At 36.8% G+C, this 26,766-nt stretch overlaps 1 protein-coding gene across 15 annotated transcripts in view; it reads right to left on the bottom strand.

Annotated features, from left to right (window-relative positions):
* The window catches only part of EYA4 (EYA transcriptional coactivator and phosphatase 4), a 314,955-nt gene that overhangs the window by 156,581 nt on the left and 131,608 nt on the right, over positions 1-26,766 (bottom strand). For all 15 annotated transcript variants that reach the window (XM_063666612.1, XM_063666614.1, XM_054492945.2 and 12 more), the window contains exon 3: positions 20,459-20,508. In XM_063666612.1, the coding sequence (XP_063522682.1) occupies positions 20,459-20,508 (50 nt within the window). The remainder of the gene's footprint in view (positions 1-20,458; positions 20,509-26,766) is intronic.

The raw sequence follows: 26,766 nt of genomic DNA, 5'->3' as shown, positions 1-26,766 counted from the left end.
TAGTTATAGCTAATTTAATCCTCATAACAATTGTAGAAAGCAGGCGTTGTTATTACCCCCATGATAAAATTGATAAAACTGAGGCAATGAAGGGCCCAAGTTGGTAGAGTGGGTGCTGGAGGGGCTGGGACTCCACTTTTAGATTGTCACAATTCATGGAAACATCAGATAATGAACAATTCTATAAGCCATGCGCTTCCCTAATTCTTACTGGTCTTGTCCCCTGTTACCCTCCCTCTTGTTTCTCTATAAACATGGGAATTTACTACATTTGCAAACAGATTCATTCTGTTATTCTTTTAGGTTCATATTTTATTTCTCCTGGCTCTGTGTGTGTGTGTGTGTGTGTGTGTGTGTGTGTGTATCACATTTCATCTTTATATTGCACAGCTCCCTGAATCAGTAGACTAGACAGAGATGTAAGCAAATGATACCCAGTTCCAGACAAAAATTCCTACAGTGCCTCATCAAAATGAATTTGCTCAGGGAAAAGTTGACTACACTCTTTCAGTAGATTTCAACATTTGTGTTGGTAACAAAACAATTTGAGTTTAAGCCTCCAGATATATAGCTAGATTCTCACTTTAGAAATTTTTAAATAATACTGAATTATTTTATGAATGTTGCATTTTTAGAAATCAGACAGGGAATAAAAAGGGTAAGTGCTGTATTTAGACAGCCAATGAATAAATAACGAAGAGCAACTACTTAGAGAATAAAGATAATATAAGAAGTGCTCACCACTCAGTGACAACAGATGTACCAAAGTGGTTTTCCCTCATAAGGTATTCTGGAGAGGTATTAAGTACTGCCATTAGAAATCCTTCTGTGTCATGATGTAATCTTTGGTAGCTGTACATGTTAATTTTACAATTCTACAATGGTGTAAAGAAGGGGTATGTGTGTGTGTGTGTGTGTGTGTGTGTCCCCCTAGAATCATATAGATCTTTTTTTTTTATTTTAAAATATGGGTTTTTGCTGAAATGATTTAGATATCTTTTAGAACAAAAGGGCAAAGGAAATCCCTCCCACAGTCAGTAGAAACAGCTGGTGGGCAACTCCTCAGTTCCCTCCCCTTTTCCTCTTGATTCATTGTGGTTATGCTCAAAGAATAGAAAAAGCAGTACAGTTCACCATGGAACTGTTGCTATCATCTTTTCCCTGTGACTACTAAAATATTGAGTTTCTGGTATTAGAGAGAGGTATGCAGGGAAATACCCTCAATCTAAGTAAGGCTAATGATTCTGAGAGAGGTGAGCCCTGGATTGTGCCACATTTCAACAGATCGACTAATATTTCTCAAGAGTTATTTGTACAAAGGCTGAAGATAACTATCTTTCATTCATTGTTAACTATGTGTCAAACAGTACACCTAACACCATCTAATTTAGTCATCAAGAAAATAGAAGAGGATGGTACCAGATTTCGGGGTTAAATAATGAAGCTAAAAGACTATATGAAACTTAGATGTTAGTAAGAAAGGGAATGATATTTGCACTCAGGTCTTTTTGCATCTAAGGGCTATAGTTGTTATATGATGTTATTTTCTTTTTAAAGTTGGTACATAACAGAAGTACACATTTTGAGGGTACGTGTGATAATTTGACACATTCATATAATCAAATCAGGGTATTTGGGATATTCATCATCTTAAATATTTGTATTTTCTTTATGCTAGAAACATTCCAATTATTCTCTTTTAGAGATTTTGAAATGTACAAAAGATTAATATTAACTATACTCACCCTACTGACGTGTTGAACACCAGCTCTTATTTCTTCTATCTAATTGTATATTTGTACCCATTAACCAAAATCTTTGGATCCCTCCTTCCTTCCTACCCTTCCCGGCCTCTGGTAACCACCAATCTACAATCTACTCTCTATCCTTATGAGATCCACTTTTTTGGCTCCTACATAGGAGTGAGAATATGTGATATTTGCTTTTCTGTGCTTGGCTTACTTCACTTAAATAATGACCTCCAGTTCTATCCATGTTGCTGCAAATGACAGGATTTAATTCTTTTTATGGCTGAATAATATTCCATTGTGTACATATACCACATTTTCTTTACCTATTCATTCACTATGGGCACTTGGGTTGATTCCAGAAGAGAGGGACAGGACAAAATAGGAAACCTTGAGCTGTGTCCCCAGTCTCATTCTAAAATCAAAGCTGCTCATATGAACCATTTCAAACTTTCTCTCCATTGTTACACAAAAAAGTTAGAATTTTTTAGAATTTATGGCAATTGAGCAAGAAAAAGTCTACAATTTAACATAAAGAAGCAGGTGCCAACTTCAGTCAAATTTATGTTAAATTGTAGATTCTAAATAACAATTTAAGATATCTCCACGGTATTTAAAAATAACATTGTTAAAAAATAAGGTAATCCATAATAATTTGTATACTTTATTACTATCCTTTAATTGACTGGGATACCCTTCAACATGATGTCCAGGGCACAAACACTATGTCTATTTTCATGAATTTTGCTAAATGAAATCCTATATTGGAACAGATTGTTTATGCAAAGTGGCTTGCAATATAAGCATATAATTCTTTTTTCTTTTTTTTTTTCTTTTTCAAGACAGAGTCTTGCTTTGTCACCCAGGCTGCAGTGCAGTGGCGCAATCTCGGCTCACTGCACCCTCCACCTCCCGGATTCAAGCAATTCTCCTGCCTCATCCTCTGGAGTAGCTGGGATTGCAGGTGTGTGCCACCACACCCAACTAATTTTTGTATTTTTAGTAGAGACAGGGTTTCACCATGTTGGCCAGGCTGGTCTCAAACTCCTGACTTCTTGATCTGCCCGCCTCGGCCTCCAGAAGTGCTGGGATTACAGGCATGAGCCACCGCGCCCCTCCTCATATAATTTTCTAACTCGCATCTGTATCGGTGTATACTTTTGTAATGGTGTTGTTTTGCACATAATATGTATTCAGTGTATTTCATTTTATCATGAAACTCTTGAATAGAAAACATATAAGTGCAAAAAGCTATAAATATGTATTAATAGATAAATATGCTGCTATTCTGATTTGCAAACTCAGAAACATAAAAATCAAGTGATGTCAGAGAATAATGCAAGGAACTCTATGAATAGTATGAAATTTGAAAACCCTAGTTCACTTCTTTTCAGGTCTAACTATCTAATTGTTCCTTCTATGTTTTCCCAGTAATTATGCAAAACCTCCTCTTTGTGTCTTCTCTTATTTAATTTTGTTTAAACTACGGCAGAACTTTATACACTGACATTAAACAATTACCTTTCCATCAAAATTATTTTAAGAAACCTACTCTGGAAATCATACAGGCACGTTGCCAATTTATCCTTGTAATGTGAAGGAGAAAAAACGCTGTTAACATTTTTTAAAGTCAGAAAACTACTCTTAAAGGCAGAAAAATAAAGTATTGTCATTTGATGGGAACTTTTGTTTCATATCACAGCATAGACTCCTGCCAGAATTCAATGCCATATAATGACTTACACTTGGATTTTCAGCAGATGAGGTCCAAGTTGACAACATTCTTCTGTGAATCATTAGAAAGTACTTTCACTGAAAACATATTCTTGATTTAAAACATAAGTGGCCTCATTGTATTTTTTTTTCTCAACAGCTTGTATCAACCTGTTTTTAACTCTCTAACTTTTTCCACCTTTCTACACCACACACGAACATCTTGATCTAGTGAACTAACCAGATAATGAGTAATACTGTGTATCAGTTTCTCATAGTCATCCTCTACTTGAAAGGGAGAGAAAAATACATTGAAGTACTAGTTTAACAAAAGTAATTTCCTTCTGTTCACTTGTGCTTCATTAGGAATCATTTATATTTGCTCCGAATTAAATGGTTTACTATCAGAAAGAAGAAATTATAAAAATGAAAATGCTTGGCCTGACACTGAAAATTATATATGTATAAATTATGCCTAGAAAATCCACTAGCTAAGCAGGCTGATTCCCTTTGCATGCTGACCTGAATTTAGCATGACCTGGTGTGGGCACCAGCAGAGCTGAGCTGGTGCTGGTCAAAATAAGAGAGGAAAAGTTCGCAGACATGGGAAGGCATATATTTAGCTAAAAGATGAATAAATAGGTAGTGACACTGTATCTTATACTTATTTAATTCACTTTTGTCCACATACTTTATGATTAATCTTTCAACAAATCCAACCCTCCTGCAACACGCACTGATGTATCCTGTTTCTCTTCTTTGTGCCTATTTCCCTGGTTTTATTTGGGGACAAGGTTTTACTAAATACAATTTGGCACTGCATGTTGGCATTTTTTTTTCAAAGAAGCCATATTAGGATTTTCTTTAGGAAACTGCCATTCGCTTTCTACAGGATGGCCAATTTACCAAAGAAAAGGTCCACATTAGCGAAATTCTGGGATCTACTTAGAGTCTTCTCAAAGTTTTTAAGCAAGCCTTCCACAGCATGCATGCAAAAGAAACAATTTTAGTAGAAGTCTTTGAAATAAAAAACACATGTCAGACTTAGAAGTTCTAACTCTTATTACTGACAATATAAACAGCCAACTGGATAAAGGCAACATGAAAATATGAGGAAAAAAAATAGCAGCTGAAAAAAATCAGACTCCCTAAATAAGAAGAAATTGAAACCTGTCCTTATAGTCATTCAGTTAGCAAGAGTTCAACCAACTGATAACAGCTTCAATTTGGTTGTGAAAATTCAATTTAATGAAAGTCTATTGCATAAAATTCTTTTCCCCATAAGAAAAGGAGTAAGAATATTTAGAAAGTAAAAGACACCCAGAATATCTCAAATAAACTAGTCTCAATAACTCCCTCACCCCTACCATACACATGGACTCAATTCACATGGTTTGCAAAACCAGTTTGGTCATTCCCAGGAATTGCAAACATGGAAAATAAGCTTTCTTTCGCGATTCCTCTGTTTCTTGACTAGGCGACTAGGGCTGATATCTTGCACTGTCCTTTTTTTCCAGTTTTATCTCTTACATTTAGCACAAAACATTTAATGGCCACTCAGTTGCTTTAACTATATGGATTCACAATGTATGGCCATAAGGGAAAAGACACACAAAACAATGCACTGTAAGAAACATGGTGATATGGTTTGGCTGTGTCCTCACCCAAATCTTATCTTGAATTCCCGCATGTTGTGGGAAAGACCCAGTGGGAGGTAATTGAATCATGGGGGCAGGTCTTTCCCATGCTGTTCTTGTGATAGTGAATAAGTCTCATGAGAGCTGATGGTTTTAAAAAGCACAAGCCCTCTTCTCTTGTCAGCCCCCATGTGACACATGCCTTTTGCCTTCCACCATAATTGTGAGGCCTCCCCAGGCACGTGGAACTGTAAGTCCATTTAACCTCTTTATTTTGTAAATTGTCCAGTCTTGAGTATGTCTTTATCAGCAGTGTGAAAACTAATACACATGGGGATATATCATATAGGCAAATAAAAGGAATCAGTTCCAAATATTTTCCAAACCCTGTTTAGAGCACTGATAAACAATAAATCAAGAAGCAGTTATCAACATGTGAAAAGCCAACTATTCCCAACATTCCTCAAAGATCACTAATTCTAACTGCACGAAAAAATAATCTTTCCATGAAATAAAATTCAATTTTCTAAAAATCTGTATGCCCTAATATCAAGAATTTGCTAGATGGAACGCAGCTGATTGGAAATGGAATGGAAAGAGAAAAGATGCTGGAAATGTAGGAGTTTTGGAAACAATTTGAAGCCTCACACTGCTCTTCTTCCAGTGTCAGGAAAAGGCTTTGAATTCAGGATCTGGAGCTTATTGACTCTTTCTAAGCAGCACCTACAGTCAAATGATGTTACTGGGAAACCGACTGTGAGTTGCTTTTCTAAGGTATTGAGGGGTTGTGCTTTGCTGCCTACTGTCATGTGGATGCCCTTGTTGCAATGTTAAGTATCTGGGCAGCCATGCCATGGTTCATTGTCAGAGGCTATAGAAGAGAATGCTTTTTCCAGCCAAGTTGAGTGATTCATTCTGGGCCGTTAAAAGGTCTGCTTCACTAACATTTTCTAAGCCTTGTATTTTCCAGATCCTTTTAAGTCCATGAGATGTGAATTTTTAGGATACACAGTATCTTCCTCTGATGAAAATCATGCATCTCTTGGGTAGCCAGGAGAGTGTGAAAACACAGCAGGGAGTCTGGGGTTCTCGCTGTGACTGGGACTGCTACTGAGATCTGGAAAAAGGCATGGCTGGATAGTTTTGTCATGTGCTGGTCGGCCCTGCATAGAAAGAATTAACCCTTCTAAATCCCCTTTGGAGAAATACCGATGGGTAATCCACACTTCCAGTCACGTTGCATGCATGCACACATACACACACACACACACACATACACACACACACAAACACACCCTCTCCTCATTTTTTCTCTATACCATGGTTTTCATCATTGTTTCTCTTTAAAACAAACACCTATAAATAATCAGAAAAACCTAGGATAATAACCACCCCAACAGCACACACATAACATAATGTTTAAGAATATGTAAATGTCAGTGTCTCAGCCACAGTAGACAATTTTGCCTCCCATTCGATGTCAGACATGATGCTCCCATGTAATGCCTTCAGTCTTTACTACAACAGCTGTTGCACCGAGGAGGGTGTGGCGCATCTATTTTGGCATCCCACCAAACCACATTAATCATTTTTTCCCAGGCTCTAGCATGATCTCTAACATCCCCATTAGTTGTGACTTTAGCTCTTCTATTTGAAGAATAATAGAAAATGAAAGAATGAAGAATACAGAGGAGATAAATAGTATAGGATTGTATCACTTCATGTAATAAGACTGTGTATGTTCTTGAAAAGATTATATTATTTCTGAGAGGTATGGAATTTTGACAAATTAATCACATGACAGAATGCATTAGAAGAGCTTCCTATGGAAGCCAAGCCTAAAAAAATGGAACAATTATTTCCTAAGTCATGTTTCCTTTCAAAGAGCTTTTTCACATATTGTGTTGTATTAAAGATAAAAGTGCAATGCCCATGGTAAAAGTCATCCTAAGATAGGAAAGAAGGGGAAGGGAGAGAAAAAGGGGGAGATAGAAAAAGGGAAATTTTTCATTGATTATTACATTTTTATTTCAAAAACGTTTGGTAAGGACATGATGACTTTAATTAGGATAACCATTAAATTCGTCATGCAAACAAGACTTTCTTGAAAGTAAACTCTCTATCCAAAAGGGATGCTGAGATACCAAGTGTAAACTGGGACTCTACATGGGGTAAGCTGGGATACACAGTTACTCTACTTGTTAGAGCAAACTTAGAGGGTTTTTATTTTATTTTAATTTTTTAGACGAAGTCTTGCTCTGTCACCCAGGCTGGAGTGCAATGGCACAATCTTGGCTCACTGCAACCTCCACCTCTCGGGTTCAAGAGATTCTTCTGTCTCAGCCTGCTGAGTACCAGGGACTACAGGCACGCAACACCACGCCCGGCTAATTTTTTGTATTTTTAGTAGAGATGGGGTTTCACCATGTTGGCCAGGCTGGTCTCAAACTCCTGAATTCAAATAATCTGCCTGCCTTGGCCTCCCAAAGTGCTGGGATTACAGGCGGAAGCCACCACAGCCCAAACTTAGAGGTCTTCCTTAGATTTGATCTTATTTACAGATGACATTTAAACCTTCTTATATGGCATATGGTAGTGAGACTAGTGTAGGTAAAGACTTAAAGAACTTGCCACTTCTCTCCCCAAAATATAAAAACTAGCTCCTCATTCATTCATTCATCCATCCATTCCTATTATAAATATTTATTGCACTCCCATTATGTGCCACACACAGTGTGCCACACACTGTACCTGACCTGGATTGGAGAGAAAAAAAAAATCCCTAAGTGATCCAGATGCTTGAGTTGCTCATGTTAGCATGAAAAAGGAATAATTCTAGATAACCTAATCTATCCATAACCTTCAAGGAATTTGGTCATTATGGTTTAGTCAAATATTGTGTGTTGCTGAGCTGTGGTCATTTTAAGCAATAGCATATTTTAATGGGATCATTTTGTATATAAATAATTTTAAAATGTTATGATGTTAAATGTAATTTAACTTTTACTGAGAAAATCAGGGTGACCAACACTAGTGAGAATCATCACACAGTACTAAGGCATATCAGTGTCCTCAGGGATTACTAAAGCATACTGGGCTTCCAGTGTTCATGCCAAAATACCTCATGTGACTAAGCATTTTGCATTCTTACATTTATGCTTCGCTATTTTTGTCTCCTTTTTGTCATTAGACTGTCACTTGTCAATACTATCACTATGCCTACTTGTAATAAGAGCAGTCATTTAAATTCACATAATATGGTGGCAGGTATTTTGTTAAACATTTTCGATATATTCCTTCACTTAGAATTTAAAACTGTGCATTCAGTAAGACAAAACATTCTGAGACAACATCTCAGAGATAGCTCTATGAAGCCTAGATTTGTCATAGGCTTTTTTTTTGGTCTCTGTAATTCTCAAATATGTCTGTATGGGTGAGGTTTGCTAGACAATTGAGTTTGCCAAGTCTGTGGAGCCTTGGAAATTAATTATAACTAAAGCAAAAGTATTTTTTAAATACAAGCTTATATATACATTTTCCCAACTATTCTTATGTTGGAGATTCTCTCATTGGAAATTTAAATATTTAGAAAAAGGAGAGCTTAATTTTAGCTACATGAATTTTAGGAATATAAAGACAGTTATTTGGCACAGTAAGCATGCCTGAAAGACTTCAAGTATCAGGTGATAGAAATTCATAAACACATGAACAAAGAACCCATTCATCCATTGGCTTATTGAAAACCAAATGAGAATACTGTGTAGGTTGCTAAGACAACTGAAATGTGATGATTAAATGTAAGATAATAAGCAGAATCTCTGTACCTTTACAAATCAAAATTTTGGAATCTCTATTAAGCCCTCATCTATATTTAAGACTGAAACTTTAAGAACACTACTTTAGAAAAAGGCTTAAGGCTTCAAGCTCACTGGTGAAGAATCGTGAAGCCTTCTGATCAGGAGAGAGCCCTAGTCTTAGAAGATGTGTGTGGTGTGGCAGAGAGAGGTGTTCCTGGTTGGGGATCAGCCCCATCTTGTAGCAGTGACAAAAGAGGCAATTAGTCCAATACATTTATTTGAAAACGGTTTATTGAAATTACAAGTAAATATTTCCAAAATATGGAAAAGACTAGAAATAGTAGCTCTTTCTAGAATATTGCTATTTCAAATTTTGAACTCTGGACTCACTCTATTCTAGCCACACTGTCCTTCCCTCCTCTGTCACCTGAACATGCCAGGCAGGCTTTTACTGAAGGGAGTGTACTTCCACCAGCTCTCTGCTTGGCTCACTCATTCATTTCCTTCAAGTTTGCTAAAATATCACCCAATTTAAAACCACAACCGATTCCCCCCCCACCCCGCAGTGTTCCTGATCCTCCCTATTTTATTCAATTGGTGGGTATGTATTACCTTCTAACATACTCCTTTACCATGTATGCTCTTGTTTTGTTTACTGACGCATCTCAAGCATTTGGTGCCTGACCCACAGTAGATGTTCAATAAATAGTACCTTTAAGGGGGAGAATAAGCATTTAATTGAACTACTGAGAGGAAAACCATTAGATCCCCCTTTCTATTACCATCTCAAGTTGGCCAAGCATGAAGTGGACCACAAAAGCTTCTATGTTTCTACTCACATTGAGTCTAGAACTTCTGCACTACAGATGCTCTAAGTGCAAAATAAGGATTTATGAAGCTTAATAACCCCTAAGCAATCTTGGAGTATACTCAGAGACAGTTGTTGCCCTCAATTGACAACATTCTAATTACCCCTGTGATGCAAAGCAGAGTCTTATTCTAGCTCCTTAGGTCCTCTGGATAGAAGTCACTGCACAAATGCTGCTTTACATGAGGAATTACTCTGACCAAATTAATTCAAAGCAGCTAACAGTCTCCAGAACGACAGTTTTATACTGTTAACCACAAAGATTTCTGAGCTCAGTTTACTGTAGGAGAGGCTGACCAGGAACACAGCCATTTGTTGGAATTAATCACTAAATACATGTGGGGAAGACAGGCATTTTCTCATCTCTAAAGAACAATGTAAGCTGACAGAAAGAAGAGATCAGATCCTTCCCCCTGCCACCATGCCTATTTCAAGCCAAATCTATTATTTCATGCTTTATATGCATGTATTTGTTCTTAAATCAAAAGAAATAAGTATCTCCTGTAGAAAATTTGGAAAACGTGTTTAAGCTATGAAAAAAATAGTGTGTAATGCCTCCCCAAAATAACCACAATTTGCTAAGTGTCTCTCCAACCTTTTAAGTAAGTTTCATAGCTGGTCTCCCTGCCTCCAAGCACCTGAGTCACGGTTGATCTGTCATCACCAGTACAATTTTAATTATATCATTACCTGATCAGAAATCCATTGGTGAGCTCTCAATACCTGTAAGAGAGCTTGCCAAGTTTCAAATCTGGGCTCTAGGTTATTGATTGCTGATTGTCTTTCTGCAGGTATGTTTGAACATTGTTTTTTTTTTTTTTAAATAGCTGAAACCTAGACACTAATTTTGGCAAAATTGAGGGCATTAGTCAGACAATTATCTAACAACTAAACACAGGAAATGGAGAAACAATTTGCATTTGAATTGGTATTTGAGAGCCGAAGAGAAGACTGCGTCCCTTGAATAGGAACTGGTCAGCTTGGGGATGGGTATAGGGAGGGCAAAAATTGGTACAAGAGTTTATATAAAGAGGGGAACTGAGTTCCTCTTACTTTGCAGTTTCACTGCCACTCCACTTAAAGATCTGTCTCCAGCAATCTCTACTTTCAGATCACGGTTTGTAGATGCCTGACCTATGAAATCAAGCTCTAAGTCTCTATAGTAGTAAAATGAATAGCCATTGAATTGTCTCTAATTAGGAAAGGGGGGAGTGCATTTTCAATTTCCTTGATATATGCTAGTTTATATAGGCTGGATTATAAAGTGAAGGATGAGGGAGGGGTAGGTGCTGGATAAAACTGGCAGGTTAAAAATGTCCTGGGAAGGGAAGGAGTAGAAAGTAGAGGGCACTTGTGGGTTATCTACCCTCATCCTTTGCTTGAAAGCTCCTCGCAACCCAATTCATAGGCTCCCAGAGGTGGCTCCTGAAAGCCACATTTCTGTTTTGTGACCCTGCCTCTCTGAAAACATTCCTGTCCCTAGAAATCTGGAACTGAGATAATGAAAAAGAGAGGAATCTATTATCTGGGTGGCTAAAGAAGTCAAATGTATAAAATCAGGAGCAGTGTCACATGGGCATTTTCCTCTTGTTGTGGGGCCTGGAGAAAAATAAGGCTGGTCAACCAGAGAGATAAAAGACACAGAATGGTGAAGCAAAGGGGACAGAGATGAACAAGAGAGGAACAGGGAGATAATCTGTGTCTCCCATACCTTCTGAGATTCAACAAGCCCTCTTTTCCCGAGTTAAGAAATCAATCCTCTGCTTAGGCGCATGCCTGTAATCCCAACCACTCGGGAGGCTGAAGCAGGAGAATCGCTTGAACCCGGGAGGTGGAGGTTGTGGTGAGCCGAGATCGTGCCATTGCACTCCAGCCCTCCAGCCTGGGCAACAAGAGCGAAACTCCGTCTCAAAAAAAAAAAAAAAAAAAAACCAAAAAAATAATGGATACTAAAACTTCCTTTTTCTGCTTCAACTGGCTGACAACAGTAGCTGCAACCAATAAGAGCCCTAACTAAAACAACTAGCAAGCTAAACCAGCCACAAGCTGTGCTAACCTACCCCAATTTTCTAATCTCATCTACTATTTCTTCACATGGATCAAGTGGGACTATCCAAAAACCATACCTCTCAATTTCAGCTCCTGGGATTTTTTGGTTTGTTTGTTTGTTTGTTTGTACCTCACTGTGAGTTCTCTTTCCTTCATTTCTTTAAAATTTATCTATTCTTCGACATTCAGCTATAGCCCCCCAATCTTCTATGAAGCCCTTCCTAACCACACTAACCCCCAGTGCTCAAACTGCACTCTGGTGCTCTTATTCTCCTCTATCCCTCTAATGAAATGATTTCATCTGTAGAACTTACCAGATAAGTATTACCTAAAAATAGATGCTCTTGGGTGGCCACAGAGTTCACACATACACGATTTTACTCTATGATATATATAGGAAATGGAGACAGCAGGGGAGATGGAAAACCATACCTATGTAACTGGTATATATTTTTTCCTAGAATGTTCTGGGACTAATGTTAGAGCCATGCACTGCTATGTCAGTTTGGAACTATAGGTAGAATACAAAATGAGACTCAAGCAACATTTAACAGAGCAAAATAAGGGAACTAGGGCCAGGTGCAGTGGCTCATGCCTGTAATCCCAGCACTTTAGGAGGCCAAGGTAGGCAGATGACTTGAGGTCAGGAGTTTGAGACCAGCCTGGCCAGGATGGCAAAACCCCACCTCAACTAAAGATACAAAAAATAGGCGGGTGTGGTGGCGTGGGCGCCTGTAGTCCCAGCTACTCAAGAGGCTGAGGCAGGAGAATCGCTTGAACCCAGGAGGTGGAGGATGCAGTGAGCCGAGATTCTGCCACCGCACTCCAGTCTGGGTGACAGAGTGAAAGTGTGTCTCAAAAAATAAAAATAAAAATAAGGGAATTAGGAGAGTGGACAACAGGTAGCCCAGAAAACCCCTGACCTTTTGTGGGCAGTAATTAGGCACAAAAAGTGTATTTTCACATTTTTACTTCCTGCACAAATAAATTTTTAAGGTTATTTGCTCATGCTTGTGTATATACTCTGTCTACTGAATACTGCCTGATCAATTGACCAACAGGGCAACACCATATGGAAAGTGTCATTAAGAAAGGCTCTCTGACAGTCATGGCAGAAGAGAAAGGCAGGGTCTAGACCCAAGTAAGCCATGTGAAGACCTACTGCATTCATTCAGAGGTAAGGTGGCAAGATTCTGAACTTTCATAGTGGCAGTGAGATGAGGCAGGATAAAGAGATTCAAAAAGCACAGCAGAGGAAAATTCAAAAAACATGGTTTCATAGAAAATTGGGGGGCTATAGCTGAATGTCAACTTGATGACCACCAGGATTAGGAAAGGGAGCAAGAAGTCAAAGATTGCTTAAAAGTTCTGAGACAGGACAACTGAGAGAATTATTTATCACTAGAAAGGAAAGACCCTGGGGAAAGAAGTATAATTACAATTTTTCACAAGTGGAGCTGAGATGGCAGAGAGAAATCCCTAATGAAATTACACTAGGGATTTGTGGTTAAAAGAGATATTCCAGGAGCAATTGCAAGCCAGATTTGTGTATTTGGAAGTTATTCATTCATTTAACAGATATGTACTGGGGACCTGCTATGTGCTAGGCCCTGTGTTGTATACTAATGAGGCAATGGTGAACAAAGGCAGATATGAACTCTAACCTTGTAGAGCCTATGGTCTGGTGAACTGAGGAGGCATTTACCAAATGCAGAATCTCTGAAGGAGAAGAACATGGTACCCTGTGGCCTTATGACGGTGGGGCTGGACTAGTCGGCTGGCTAGGGAAGTCTTCCCTAAAGCACTGAGCTTCTTCAGGAGTTTGGCGGCCACTCCACTTAAAGGTCTGTCCCTAGCAATCTCTCCTTTCAGATCACAGTTTGTAGATGCCTGATGTATGAAATCAAACTCTAAGTCTCTATACTAATGAAATGAATAACCATTAAGTTGTCTCTAATTAGAGAAGGGGAGAGTGCTGCAACGGGCGCAAAACATCTGGAAGATGATTTGAAATGATGTAGGTAAGCAAACGTGGGAGGGGAAAGGAGAAACTGAAAGGGTAGGAGAGTCCCAGCCTCTGTGGAGAGAGGTGAGTAACAGTGGTGAATGCAGACCTCCTAATAAGCAGCAGCTCATGCACACTGAGCAGAAGCAGAAGGACGTGGGCGGAGCATGCTAGGCACTGTGGGCCACATCAAGAGTTGTAAACAGAGATTATACGTGAAAAAGTATGAAATGAAAGAAAAGCAAAAGCATCAAGAATAAAACCTAGGGAGCTGAAGACAGCGAGGCAAAGGTTAAATAAACATGGTGTGAATGAAGAAATGCCACTGTGAGGCCCTTCTTTCTTTTGGTTGCAGCCTATCCCTTTTCCTTAACGGGTTTTAGGATGAGTCTTCTTCAGTTTAAACACATAATAAGCAACTATTCTCTGAGTAACAATGAGAAGGGACATGTACTATTTTATTCTCATTTGCTCATTCATTTAATCTTAGAAAATGATGAACTCTACAGGGGAAGTGCAGAAAGAAATCAACAAGTGTACAAAAATAACACTCAGCTACACTGACCAATAAAGATAAGTTACCAGGAGTTCCCAATGAGCTACTGGAAGGGCCGATTGGGCACATATGTGATAAGACATTTAGGAAACAATAGTCTATGTTTTGAGACTTTTTTTTTTTTGAGACTGAGTCTCACTCTGTTGCCCAGGCTGGAGTGCAGTGGCATGAGTACGGCTCACTGCAACCTCTGCCCCCCAGGTTCAAGCGATTCTCGTGCCTCAGCCTCCCAAGCAGCTGGGATTACAGGTGCCCACCACTATGCCTGACTAATTTTTGTATTTTTAGTAGAGACTGGGTTTCACCATGTTGGCCAGGCTGGTCTCGAACTCCCAACCTCAGGTGATCCACCCGCTTCAGCCACCCAAAGTGCTGGGTTTATAGGCATGAGCCACTGTGCCCGGCCGAGACTGTTTTTTAAATCTGCAATTATCACTGAAATAAGTGATTTGGCAGACACCACAAACAATTATCTGAGGAAATCAGCACAGGATGCCACCATGAACAAAGGATCAAGATAGGTCAGCTATCAAAGACACAATTAACAGCAAAACAGAGGACATCACTCACCCTCATTCATAGCCCCATCTGCATCCACATCTGCAGGAATCTGTCAGCACACCCCAGAAAAGGTAAAACAAATTCTGAAAATCTCCAGTAAATGCCAGCCAAAAATGATGAAAAGACTAGAGAAGCATCCACATGAGGCCAGATTTTGAAACAAGACAAAACACTTTCCAAATTGGGAAGAAAAAGATTAAGCTATAATATGACTCAGGTTAAATAAATGACATGAGAATTAAATCACACTCTTAGAATATTTACCTATTAGAATATCCATCATTTTCAGGGGAAGTATGCCTTATAATTTGAAAGAGGTGGTTTTTAATAATTAAAGGAATTAATTATTACTTTGCATTGTGATTAGTAATTTCCTGGGTTCATTAGTCAAAAAGATAATATATGATAATAATATAATTAAGTCCAAGAACTGGTTACCTAATTCTGTGGACTGTACAACCAGATCGTGTTATTGAGAGAATCTAAGGTATTTAGAACTATATTCCAAACTTCCAGGTTTGAGAAAAACGCAAACTGGCAGTAATGATTTTTGGTACTTCTTGGAGACAGAATATTGGGCTAGATGGACCTCTGATGTGACACAGTGAAATACTATGCATGTTTCACAAAGGAGCCCTCAGCTTCCCCTGCTTTGAAAACGATACAGCACTTAATTTTGAGATAGGCAAGTATATGCAGATAAACATTTCAGTCTTCTGGAAGTATTGCAATAATTATTTTACTAGCAAATAAGTATGTATAATTTAATACATTAAACGTTATTAAATCACAACTGTCTACATAATAGGAGTTAGGAATTCCATTTTTTTAAGCTGTTGCATGTAGACATTGAATAGACAAACTCCCTGAGGCTCACTTAAATATTACATATTAAACTGAAACTAATTCCAATGCTTCTTTAAAAACTGGAAAGTCATTTTGCCTTTCTCTTAATAATTGGAAAGTTAGTAAAGACTAGGGCAAGAAGACACAGGCCAAGGCCTTTGCTAATTTCAGGTAATCATTAAGTTCTCAGCAAACTCAATTTCTTTAACTTACAAAGTGGAGAAGAGTCAATCCTCCCCACTAGCCACAGAATCTTTTGTTATTCTCCATGTGGAAAAACTATCATCTTAGCTCATACATACCATAAGTTCTTCCTATATTTTAAGATTCTCCTTAGATCTCCTTACTATATTCTACTTGTGACACTGTGGCCAGGATGAAACAAAGCTACTAAAGGACAAGAGCTGGCTTAACCCCTGATAAGTCACTTCACAGTCCAGTTTCACCACAATTTCTATTTCTATTCACTCTCTAATTAACAAAACAAGTATAAAATAAAAATTTCCTATTTTGAGTTTTATTTCCTTCCTATGTCTTTGATCTCTTCTTGATGAAAATGCTAGTCAGTGGCCCAAGAGAGAAAAAGCAAAGAGAAACAGAAATAGAAATTCAACAGAGAAATCATTTGTGTGTTATAGGGACTACTTTAACACAGAGACACCCTAAGATATTTGTAAAGTATGCAATACAGGAATGAGATAAATTATTTCCTCACCTCATTATCAGAAATAAAAAGGACTGAAAGTAGAGGAGTTAAAAAAATAAGATTCATGGAAACTTCTGCTGTAAAATTCATTTGTCCAGGAGCTATTTATTACATTAAACAAGAACCATGTATTTTCGGTGATGAGTCAAATGGGACCCAAATTGACACAAATAAATTCACCATGAAGACAGAAAAAAACATCAATGCAAAATATCATTTCAGGTTATGTTTTAAGATGGTCTATCTAGTAACAAACTTAATTTTAGGGTAAGGATATTAATTTTGTTTTTCTCATAAATTCATTTTATGGTTAACATTATTTTAGGAACAATAGTACATCCTGGACATGGTTAGCAACACAGAGGAAAGCAAAAAAAGAAAAACATTTAAGGAATGTCAAATTTTACACAAAGCACATCATATTCCTCTCCACATGACATCAAGTTTAGTAGCTTTAGGAAACAGGGAAAAAATACTATCCCTGACGTCTGGCTTATACTATATACATGTAATGCTATTTCAAAGAAGATAGTTTGGTGCCTTATACTCCATGGGTTTATAAATTCTTTTTCCCAATATACCATTACATCTGCAGCCCAAGCATTTCTTCCCAAAAGAATTAAGGCCAAGCAAGAAAAAGAATTTGCTGATACACATATGTCACTTCAAGAATTCTCTTGTCAAAGTCTCCACACCCAATTTAATTATTTCCCTACTGTAAAAACACTTTCCATCTGCATTTATTCTAATCATTTCAAATCCAAAACCAACATACTATAAAGCTAACTAAATAAATGAATGATATTAGCTTTAGGTTCCAAGTGAGGCAGCATTTTTTAGGCACTAGGTCTCTGGCTCACATTTTATGCGGATACAATATTTAATTTTGAGTTCAATTCTTTACTTGATATTTGTTTAAAATAAAACTACCTAGCCCCGGGCTTTAAATCTCAATCTGAATCTCTCTCTCTCTCTCTCTCTGTCTCTCTCTCTCTCCTCCACACACACACACACACACACACACACAGAGAGATACATACATACACACACAGAGGAGAGAGAAAATACATATATATATATAAATATCTATATATAAATAAAATATATATATTTTGTGGGTTTTTTTTTTTTTGAGACAGAGTCTTGCTCTGTCACCCAGGCTGGAGTGCAGGGGCACAATCTCAGTTCACTGCAAGCTCCACCTTCTGGGTTCACGTCATTCTCCTGCCTCAGCCTCCTGAGTAGCTGGGACTACAGGTGCCCGCCACCACGCCTGGCTAATTTTTTGTATTTTTAGTGAAGACGGGGTTTCACTGTGTTAGCCAGGATGGTCTTGATCTCCTGACCTCATGATCTGCCCGCCTCGGCCTCCCAAAGTGCTGGGATTACAGGCATGAGCCACCACGTCAGGCCCTGTGGTTCTTAATGAGCAAAAAAGAATGTACCCATATATGTATATGTTAAAATAATGCTGCCTAGTGTCTATATTAGAGACATTTTTCTTGGTTGGTTGTCATTTTTTTTGTTTTTTGACAGGTTACAAAAACTGAACCTCAGTACATGCATATAATTTGTTCACTATTCAGTAAATTCTTGTGTCCTTTTTGTGCCGAGTGCTCTTCAGTGTATTTTTATTCTCTCCTTGTGTTCCATCAATACATTAACTAAGTGCCAGTTCTGGCACTCTCAGACCTAATATTGGTGAATAAATACAGGATCCAAGAACAGTCACGTTTTTATGTTATTGATAGATACTGACCAGAGTGTGGAGATTGGCCATTGTACCACAGGTCAGGAGAGGAGACCTGTCACTATCAAAATGTCTGGGCAAACTTGAACCAATAAATGACTCTAGGTCTTCTTGAAGGTCTTTCCATCTCACATTTTAAGAAAAATTATTGTATTTGTTTGCTTGTTTTTGATATCACAAAGTTATGAAGTTCTTAGAAACTGATTTGCCTGATTTTACCCATTTATATTATAGATTAGGAAACTTTAAGCAGCAGCTAATCCATGGCAACTAACTGCTGATTTCCAGGAACTCTGGCTACTTTTCCATTTAGAGAGACATTTATTATTAAATGACAAATATATTTTAAGCAGTCTTTAAAAAAACTATTTTTTTCTTAAAAATAAAATTATATTTTTAAGGCCACATGGGCTGGGATTTTCTAGATAAAAAAGAATGACCTAATTCCAGGTTTAAATACACTGAGCTCTGAACTCTTTCTATTTCTTCTCCAACTTACTGATACCAACTATGAACAATTAATCAGTTTGATTGCTTTCTGTTAGTTTAAAATTTACTTAATAGTATTATCTGTCCAAAAATCCTGAGTAGCCTCAAAGCTAAAAAATTTTGATATGAAATATTAATAATAAGGATGCTTATGTTGTTCCATTTTTCCTAACTCCCAAGACCAGCTGCTTGCAAAAATTATCTAATTATGTATATCATCCTTACAAAGCAAGTCATAGGTAGGTCACTTATATAGGTCTGCAAATACTTAGGAAGGAGGTGCCTCCAAGGAATAGAGCCCCAGTCTTCCCTTCTGTTCGCACATCCTAGAACTACTCTGCTTTGTAGGAAAACATTTAGTGGTTCATCCATTTCCTAATGCTCCAATAATCTAAAATTAGTTAGTTCCATTTTGATAGCTAATTACACAGAACAAAGATCAAAGATCAAAAATCTGATATCATATCATATCCTCTTCATGATCCAAAGGGAAAATCCATATGCAATCATTTTAATATAATATGTACAGGAATCAATTATAGGAATATCATACTGCATACAACAAAACAAGAGTTACTCAAACTATAAGTAGACTATACATAAGATACACTTACTCTACAAAAAGAAAAACATAATGGCCATTAAATATTTTTCTTTTCTTTTTTTTTGAGATGGAGTCTCGCTCTGTCACCCAGGCTGGAGGGCAATGGCACGATCTCAGCTCACTGCAACCTCCACCTCCAGGGTTCAAGTGATTCTTCCACCTCACCCTCCCGAGTAACTGGGATTACAGGCACCCGCCATCATGCCTGGCTAATGTTTGTATTTTTGCAGAGATGGGGTTTCACCATATTGGCCAGGCTGGTCTTGAACTCCTGAACTCAGGTGATCTGCCCACCTTGGCCTTGGCCATTAACATTTTACCTAGATATGCAATGTTTTCATGTACCAAGAAAATCACTACATGCACTATATGCTGGAGCAAGTGGGACAAAATAAACCAAGACCCATCTCTCAATTGAATACGCACAGGTTAAGTCATATCACTCACAGCATAGTAAGAGCATGTATTTATTATTGTCATAGTATTTACGATACTTTTACTTATCCATTCAAAATTGCAGCCTGGACTTTGAAATGAAAGCAATGAAAATGTGTAGGTCTAAAAAAATCTGTTGGGCATCTGGTTCAACCACAAACAACTAAATGGTGCTAAATTCCTATATGAAGTGGTCTGACCACTTTAATTCATCATTTCCACAGGCTCCAAACAATCCAAACGAGAATGCCAAATTAACTGTGAGTTTCCTAATTTGACAACATTCTCAAAATCTAGCAATGTTTCACTGCAAAGAAAAAGAAATATCATAGTTTTTTTTTTTGTAAACAGATTTGACAGTTATTCAGTATCTGGCACAATTTTAGATTCAAAACATTATAAAAAGAAATAAGAACAAAAAAATGAAGATTAACTTAATGCCAAGGGATTTTTTTTCACATATTTCTAGAGATACTTCCACTATTGTTCCTTAAAACTGACTTCAATCACAGTCCTTTTTACTAATATTATGAGTAGTGGTACGCTAGCCAGCACGATATACAGTTTCCATAAAGATAAGTTCTTCAAGAAGCTCAATGTTTCAAATCACAATTGTGTCTCAGGTATAACATCTTACTAGTTCTCCAAAATTGCAATTCTCCTTAGTGGAGTCTTGGTCTTTATTTTACTGTACCTGGAATTCTGAGATTCTGAAACATCTGATTCTGTGCACGTTTTCTTTACCTGTAAGAAAAGAGTACTAGTTATTCTCATATGAAAATACGACTTCCTCACTCAGGTTCACACACTATTAAAGTGGATACAGCTCTGTTCACTAAGTTCTCTATAAAATACCCCCCACACTTTACAGCAGCAGCATACAGTACTAAATAGTGTATTTCATTATTATCCCATGAACAGCTGCCAAATACACTTCCCTGGACTCCATTAGTATGTAAAATGTTCAGCTGAAATAACTGGGGATAAGCCTAACCAGGAACAAAGAAACCAAAGAACCAGGTTTCCCACTTAGGAACTAGAAAGCAATACTGTTCTCAATTCACTAAGAAATGTTTTTCCAACTGATACTGCTTCTGTCTCCTAGTAAAAGCACATAATAATAAACACCAGGTTTTGATGCAAAGCACAGCATTAACTAAAATGTTCATACACTAATTTTCATTTTGTCAGTCTAGTGGCTGTATGTTTTATATATGTCTCAACATATCAATTAAGTTTAGCACTGCTTCACACATATCTTCAGTATATCTTGCAGACTATATTTCAACTTTGTGGCTTTTAACCCACAGAGGTAAAGGATAAGAATAACTCATACTTCTAGGCCATGCTATCTATTTCTGGACAAAAGTATGTGGTACATCCTCTAAAGATGGTGAAATCCATAGCTTTTCACAATTTCACTTCAAGCACATATATCTATATCTGATTATTATGGTCTTAAAAGTATATGCAGAGTAGACTAAACTTCAAAAATCTCTTGGTTAATATGAAAAATGTACAATATACATTTATAAGTCCACTATTTCTGGGTGTTCATATTTCAATAACTTAACTATGCAACCTATGGAATCCAAGGAGTTTTACTTCTAATATGTGGTTTGGAAGCAAAAAAATATTCTACTGAATATATACCATGAGGAACATGTGTGCAATGTGAATTGCAATATGAACAGTACCACTTAAAAGTAAGTCTTAAGCTTTGAAGATACAGCATTGTCTTTCCAACTCACAAAGTAATTTTTTCCTCCTCTGTCTCAGAAGAACACTTAAAAAACAAACTCACAAAAACCCGACATTTTCAAAAATCCCTGTCGTTTGCTTTTAATAAAAAGTCTAGACATTTTTTATAATCTGGGAAATCAATTATTTTCTTGATTAACTCTGTAGTCTCTTTTGCATCTTGTGTATACACTTACACAATAGGAAAATAAAACTGACCAGCAAAGAAATTGTCATCCTGTTTTATTATGTAATGTCTTCTATGTCCTTAACATGGTAATCAGTACCATGAGATGGAGGGGCAAAAAAAGAAAACAGAAAAAAAAAACTGTTTCACAGAGAGAAGAGAAGAAAAAGGAGGAGGAGGTAGAGAAGGAGGAGGGGATGAGGAAAAGAAGAGGAAGAAAAGGAAAAAGAGAAAGAAGAAGAGGAGGACGAGAGGGAGAAGAGGAAGAAAGGAGGAGGAAAAAGGAAGCAAGGAAGAAAAGAAGGAAGGGGAGGGGAGGGAAAAAGAAGAAAAAGAGGAGGAGAAGGAAGAGGAATAAGGAGTAGGAGGAGAAAAGGGGAAAGGGTGGGGAGGGGGAAATACTTTTTTAAAAATGTAAACTTAAAATTCACTCCAAATCCCACAAGTCTTATGTCCATTAAATTTGTATGAGGAAAACAAGAATTAACAGGAAAGCATATCTGAAAAAAAAAAGAACCTTCTTTCCTACTGGTTCTTGCCTATGATTTATCACCAAAAAACTATATGAACTGCCCAATGAATACATAGAAATTATCCCCAGGTGAACGTCACTTTCCTCAAGACCATGATGACTGGACCTTGGGACTGGCTGAGGAAGCTCCAGACCACCACAAACTAGACATATGCTCCCAACTGAAAGTCGGAGACAGACAAGCTTCCTCTCATTTAACTTTTTTTAGTCTTTAACACCCACGGCTTTCCAAAGCATAATTACCCCAAAGAACTTACTAGAAAGTTCTGCTTGTTTTAATTTATTCTTGAAGTAGTAACAGTAAGTAAAGGCAGAGAACACATCTACAGGGTTTTTGCTATTTAGTACCCACAGAGTCCCAGACTTATAACTGTTGCTTAACAGGCATGTGATGAAAGAATGAATTAGAAATTCCTTTAGATATTAAAATAACCATTTAGCAGAGTGGTTATTTTTAGAGGTTTCATTCATTTGTTCTTGGTCAAATGAGAGAAGAATAATATTTAGGATACCATGACTACTCTAGGGGAAGTCTATCTAAAGTATTGTGAGTGTTCATAGAACAAATTAACCCAGCCAAAGGAAGATGGAGAAGGCAATGAAGAAAGTGAGCTCTGAATTGAGTCTTCAGAGACTGTATGTGGGAAATGGTAGGTATTTCAGTGTCAAGAAGTTTGCCAGAGGAAGCATATTATGAAGCCCTTATATATGGTAAAGAATTTGGAATTTAACCTTTGGTCAGTGAAGACAATTGAAAGCTTGTAAAAAACAAACTGGGTAGAGATGCTATAGAAGCTAATGTGGAAGGGGGATGAGGTGGGGGCTGAAAGTTGGGAAAAGCCTAATGCAACAAAAGGGATAGTAGAAGTTCCATGAAAGCAGAGGTGGCATTGATCTGGTACATCATTATATCCCCAGCCCTGAGTAGGTGTTCCCCAAATGCTACTTTGAACCATTCAATCTGTCAGTGAGAGATGGTGAAGACTCAAATTAAGACAGGAGCCATGGGGTGAACTGAGAGGGTGTTTTTGACAAACACTTCTGAGATAGAATTGACAGAATATTGTAATTGATTGAAGTATTAACTAGCATATTATCAGATCTTTTTATCTGTATTTGAAAAGAAAGTTTAGAAATACCGAAGACCAAAAAGGTTATTTTATGACATCTTCAAATTACTTCAAAACTCTATCTTATTTCTGAATTAAGGTAGAGGAGTTAAAGGAATCATCAAGAAAGATATTTCTAGGGTTTTGATCATAGAATTAGAGGCAAATGGATAGTTTTACCTAATTTGAACACACTCTTCCATTTGAGACTTCATTAAATGGCAAGTGCTGAACCATATATGCTATATAAGAAAGAATATTCTTATAAAACATATAGAACCTTCAATGACTGTCATTTAGGCAGGAGTGCAGTGGCTATTCACAGGTGCAATCATGGTGCACTACAGTCTCAAACTCCCTAGTGTAAGCCATCCTCCTGTCTCAGCCTTCCACGTAACTGGGTCTACAGGCATGCACCATCACCCCAGGCTTACTTCTGAATGTGTTTTGAATGAAGTGGAAAACAAGCAGGTCAAGAAATGAGTCAGAATTTCATGCCAAAAAGTGAAATTCAAATCCTAGTTTTCACAAGACACACAAGGGGGTAGGCAAATAAATAAAAAAAAAAATGTTGAAAATTTTTCCATAGAAATACACACACACACACACACACACACCAAGAGAGAAAGGATGAATAGCGTAAATGAATGCAACTTGCTGCAAATAAAGTGAACTTTAACCTATGCAATATCTCTTCAGAGAAATTACAAAAATACAGGAAAATTCCAAGCACCATGAAAAAGAGTTAAATGTTTAACTATTTTAAGAAAAGTAACTATTAGTATTCAATGAAAACACAAATATCAAAATTCTAAATTTTTTAGATGAAGGAATGGATGAATAATAGCTAAAAGTTTTGAGTGTTTACCACTTGCCAGGCACAGTGCTTAGATATATACAATTTTCTTCCCAGTTCCCATATAGTAACACTGAAAGCAGAAACAACCTGAAAGCAAGTTATGTAGCAAATTTCAAATCCAGATCTATGAAGGCATTTTAACCAGAACCTATGAAGAACCTAAAATTCATAAACATATGAATTAAAAATGTTCAAAATGAAGATCAAAACATCTTAATATTTAAAATTTGATTTCAATTATATAACAATAACAATTACTGCCATTTATTAAGCAAATATTCTTTTCCACTCACTCTGCTAGACTATGTATATATATAATCTCATTTAACGCATGTAGATAGGTATGATGAATAAAATCTTCCTCTTATGAATGAGAAAACTATGTGCAAAGAGGTTCAACAACTTGCCTAATATCCCACAGCTAACACTAGTAAGGCTGGAATTACAACTTAAGGCCACACATCAAGCCTTTCATTCTCTCCTATGCTACATTTGCCAGTTGTGTTCATTAGTTTACTTTTCTTTCTTTTTAAAATCTCACTTTATTGAGGTATGATTGATATACAAAAAGGTACACCTATTTAATGTATACTTGATGAGTTTGAGATAAGAATGCACCTGTGAAACTATCACTGTAATCTATGCTGTGAACATATCCATCATTTCCAAAAGTTTCCTCCCAAATTGTGTGTGTGTGTGAACATAATATAAATCTACTCTCTTAGTGAATTTTAAAATATACAATATTAGTGCCTATATTGTTGCTATAGGCACTATTCTGTAGAGTGGATTTCTGGGAACGACCCACCTTGCATAAGTAAAACTTTGTACCCTTGACTAGTATCTCCCATTTAAAACTGAGTGGAAATTAAAGTTCTGTGGAACAATTTTCAAAGAAGAACCTACTAGTTGCTTTTATAATACATCAGTCATTAAAGGAATCCTTTAAACTAGACTACTGAAGTAACCAGTTTTTACCAAGAACTAGTAACATTTAAACTCCATGTAAGCAAAATAAATAGTAGTTTTGAAAAAATTATCCAGATATCTCTAGCATCTACTGCCGCCACCACCCCAAAAACGCCAAAAAATAAAAATAAAAAAAAAATCTAATGTGAAAAACAACTTCTGGGTTGTTTCTTTTTCTGTCCAAAATATCAAGATTTGCTCATTCAGCAAGGCTTTACTGAATGCCTGAGATATCCGAGGCAGTGTTCCAGCCACAGAGATGAACTAGACGTAAGCAGTTTGACACAGGAGCCACTAACCACACGTGGCTATTTAGAGCTTGAAATGTAGATGAATTGAACTGAGATGTGCTGTTAGTGTAAAAAGCACACCAGATTTCAAAATCTTACTACGAAAAAAAGGAAGTAGAATATCTTAGTATTTTTGATATTGAGAGTAAAATCATATTTTGGGTATACTGTGTTAAATAAAATAATTCCCCCTGTTGATTCTTACTTTTCAAGTGTGACTACTAGAAAATTTAAAATATGCATAGGATTTGTATCATTTTTCTACTGAACAGCACTCACCTAGACCAACGAACACCTATCGGCCCTGATCATGCATTCTAGCGGAGGAGACATACAAGAAATAAGTAAACTGGTAAATGAACAATACAATGCCAGCAGTGGTAAGTGCTGAGAAGAAAATAAAGCAGAATAAAGGAGTAGAGAGGACTGGTCAGTATTATTACATTAGTCAGACAATTATTTTTAAATATAATTTCTCTTATTACACAACACTATGCATCTCTTATTTCACAATACTATTCACCCCTCAAGCTTTTTAGGTTGTATTTACATGAGTAACATAAAGTATACTTTAAAATAAAGAATGTGGGATTTGGTATTGAGAATAATTAATACTTTCAATATCTGGAAAAAATATATACAAAATACCATAATTTCTGGACTCTTTGGAATTATGACTATTACATTCATATATAAAAATCAATCTTAATTTTTTTAATGTTTCCAAACCACTAGGTGCTTTGAGAAGCTCACAATCTTTTGAGGAGAATTAACTCATAAAAAAAGTTTGCAAATAAGAGCAAGGTTCTTTTATTATATCTAGCATCTTCTAAAATAGCTGGGCTCAATTATCCCAATTATCTTCTAGTGAATAGTTCTGATTACAAATCCTGAAACATTAATGGGAATAAAAAATGTAAAGAATAGAATAATGTAAGAAGACATTTTCAAAAGATCTCTTTTGGAACTTCATTTTGCTTTGAAATGAGCGTTAATAATTGAGTCTTAGGACATACTATAACACTGATAACAAAAGGTGGATTCAGCATCTATAAATTCTAGATTAAAATCTCACAAATGAAAGTTTATGTAATAAATAATTTATTAATATATATTCTTATGGATGGTAAGACTTTCTTCACTGAATTGTGTAGAAAATATAAAATATAATGTAAATGAGATTAAATGCACTATTGCTTAAGGAAAACATGGATAAGCAGATATAAAAATATTTTTTCCAAAAATGGAGATTATATTACAGATTATTGCATGCCAAACTCTTTGTAAACATAGAAAACGATACAGAATTACTGTCA

This window comes from Pongo pygmaeus, chromosome 5 (assembly GCF_028885625.2).
Source record: "Pongo pygmaeus isolate AG05252 chromosome 5, NHGRI_mPonPyg2-v2.0_pri, whole genome shotgun sequence".
NCBI classification, from domain to species: domain Eukaryota; kingdom Metazoa; phylum Chordata; class Mammalia; order Primates; family Hominidae; genus Pongo; species Pongo pygmaeus.
Note: the sequence above shows the minus strand (reverse complement) of the source record. Positions and strands in the feature narration are given on the sequence as shown.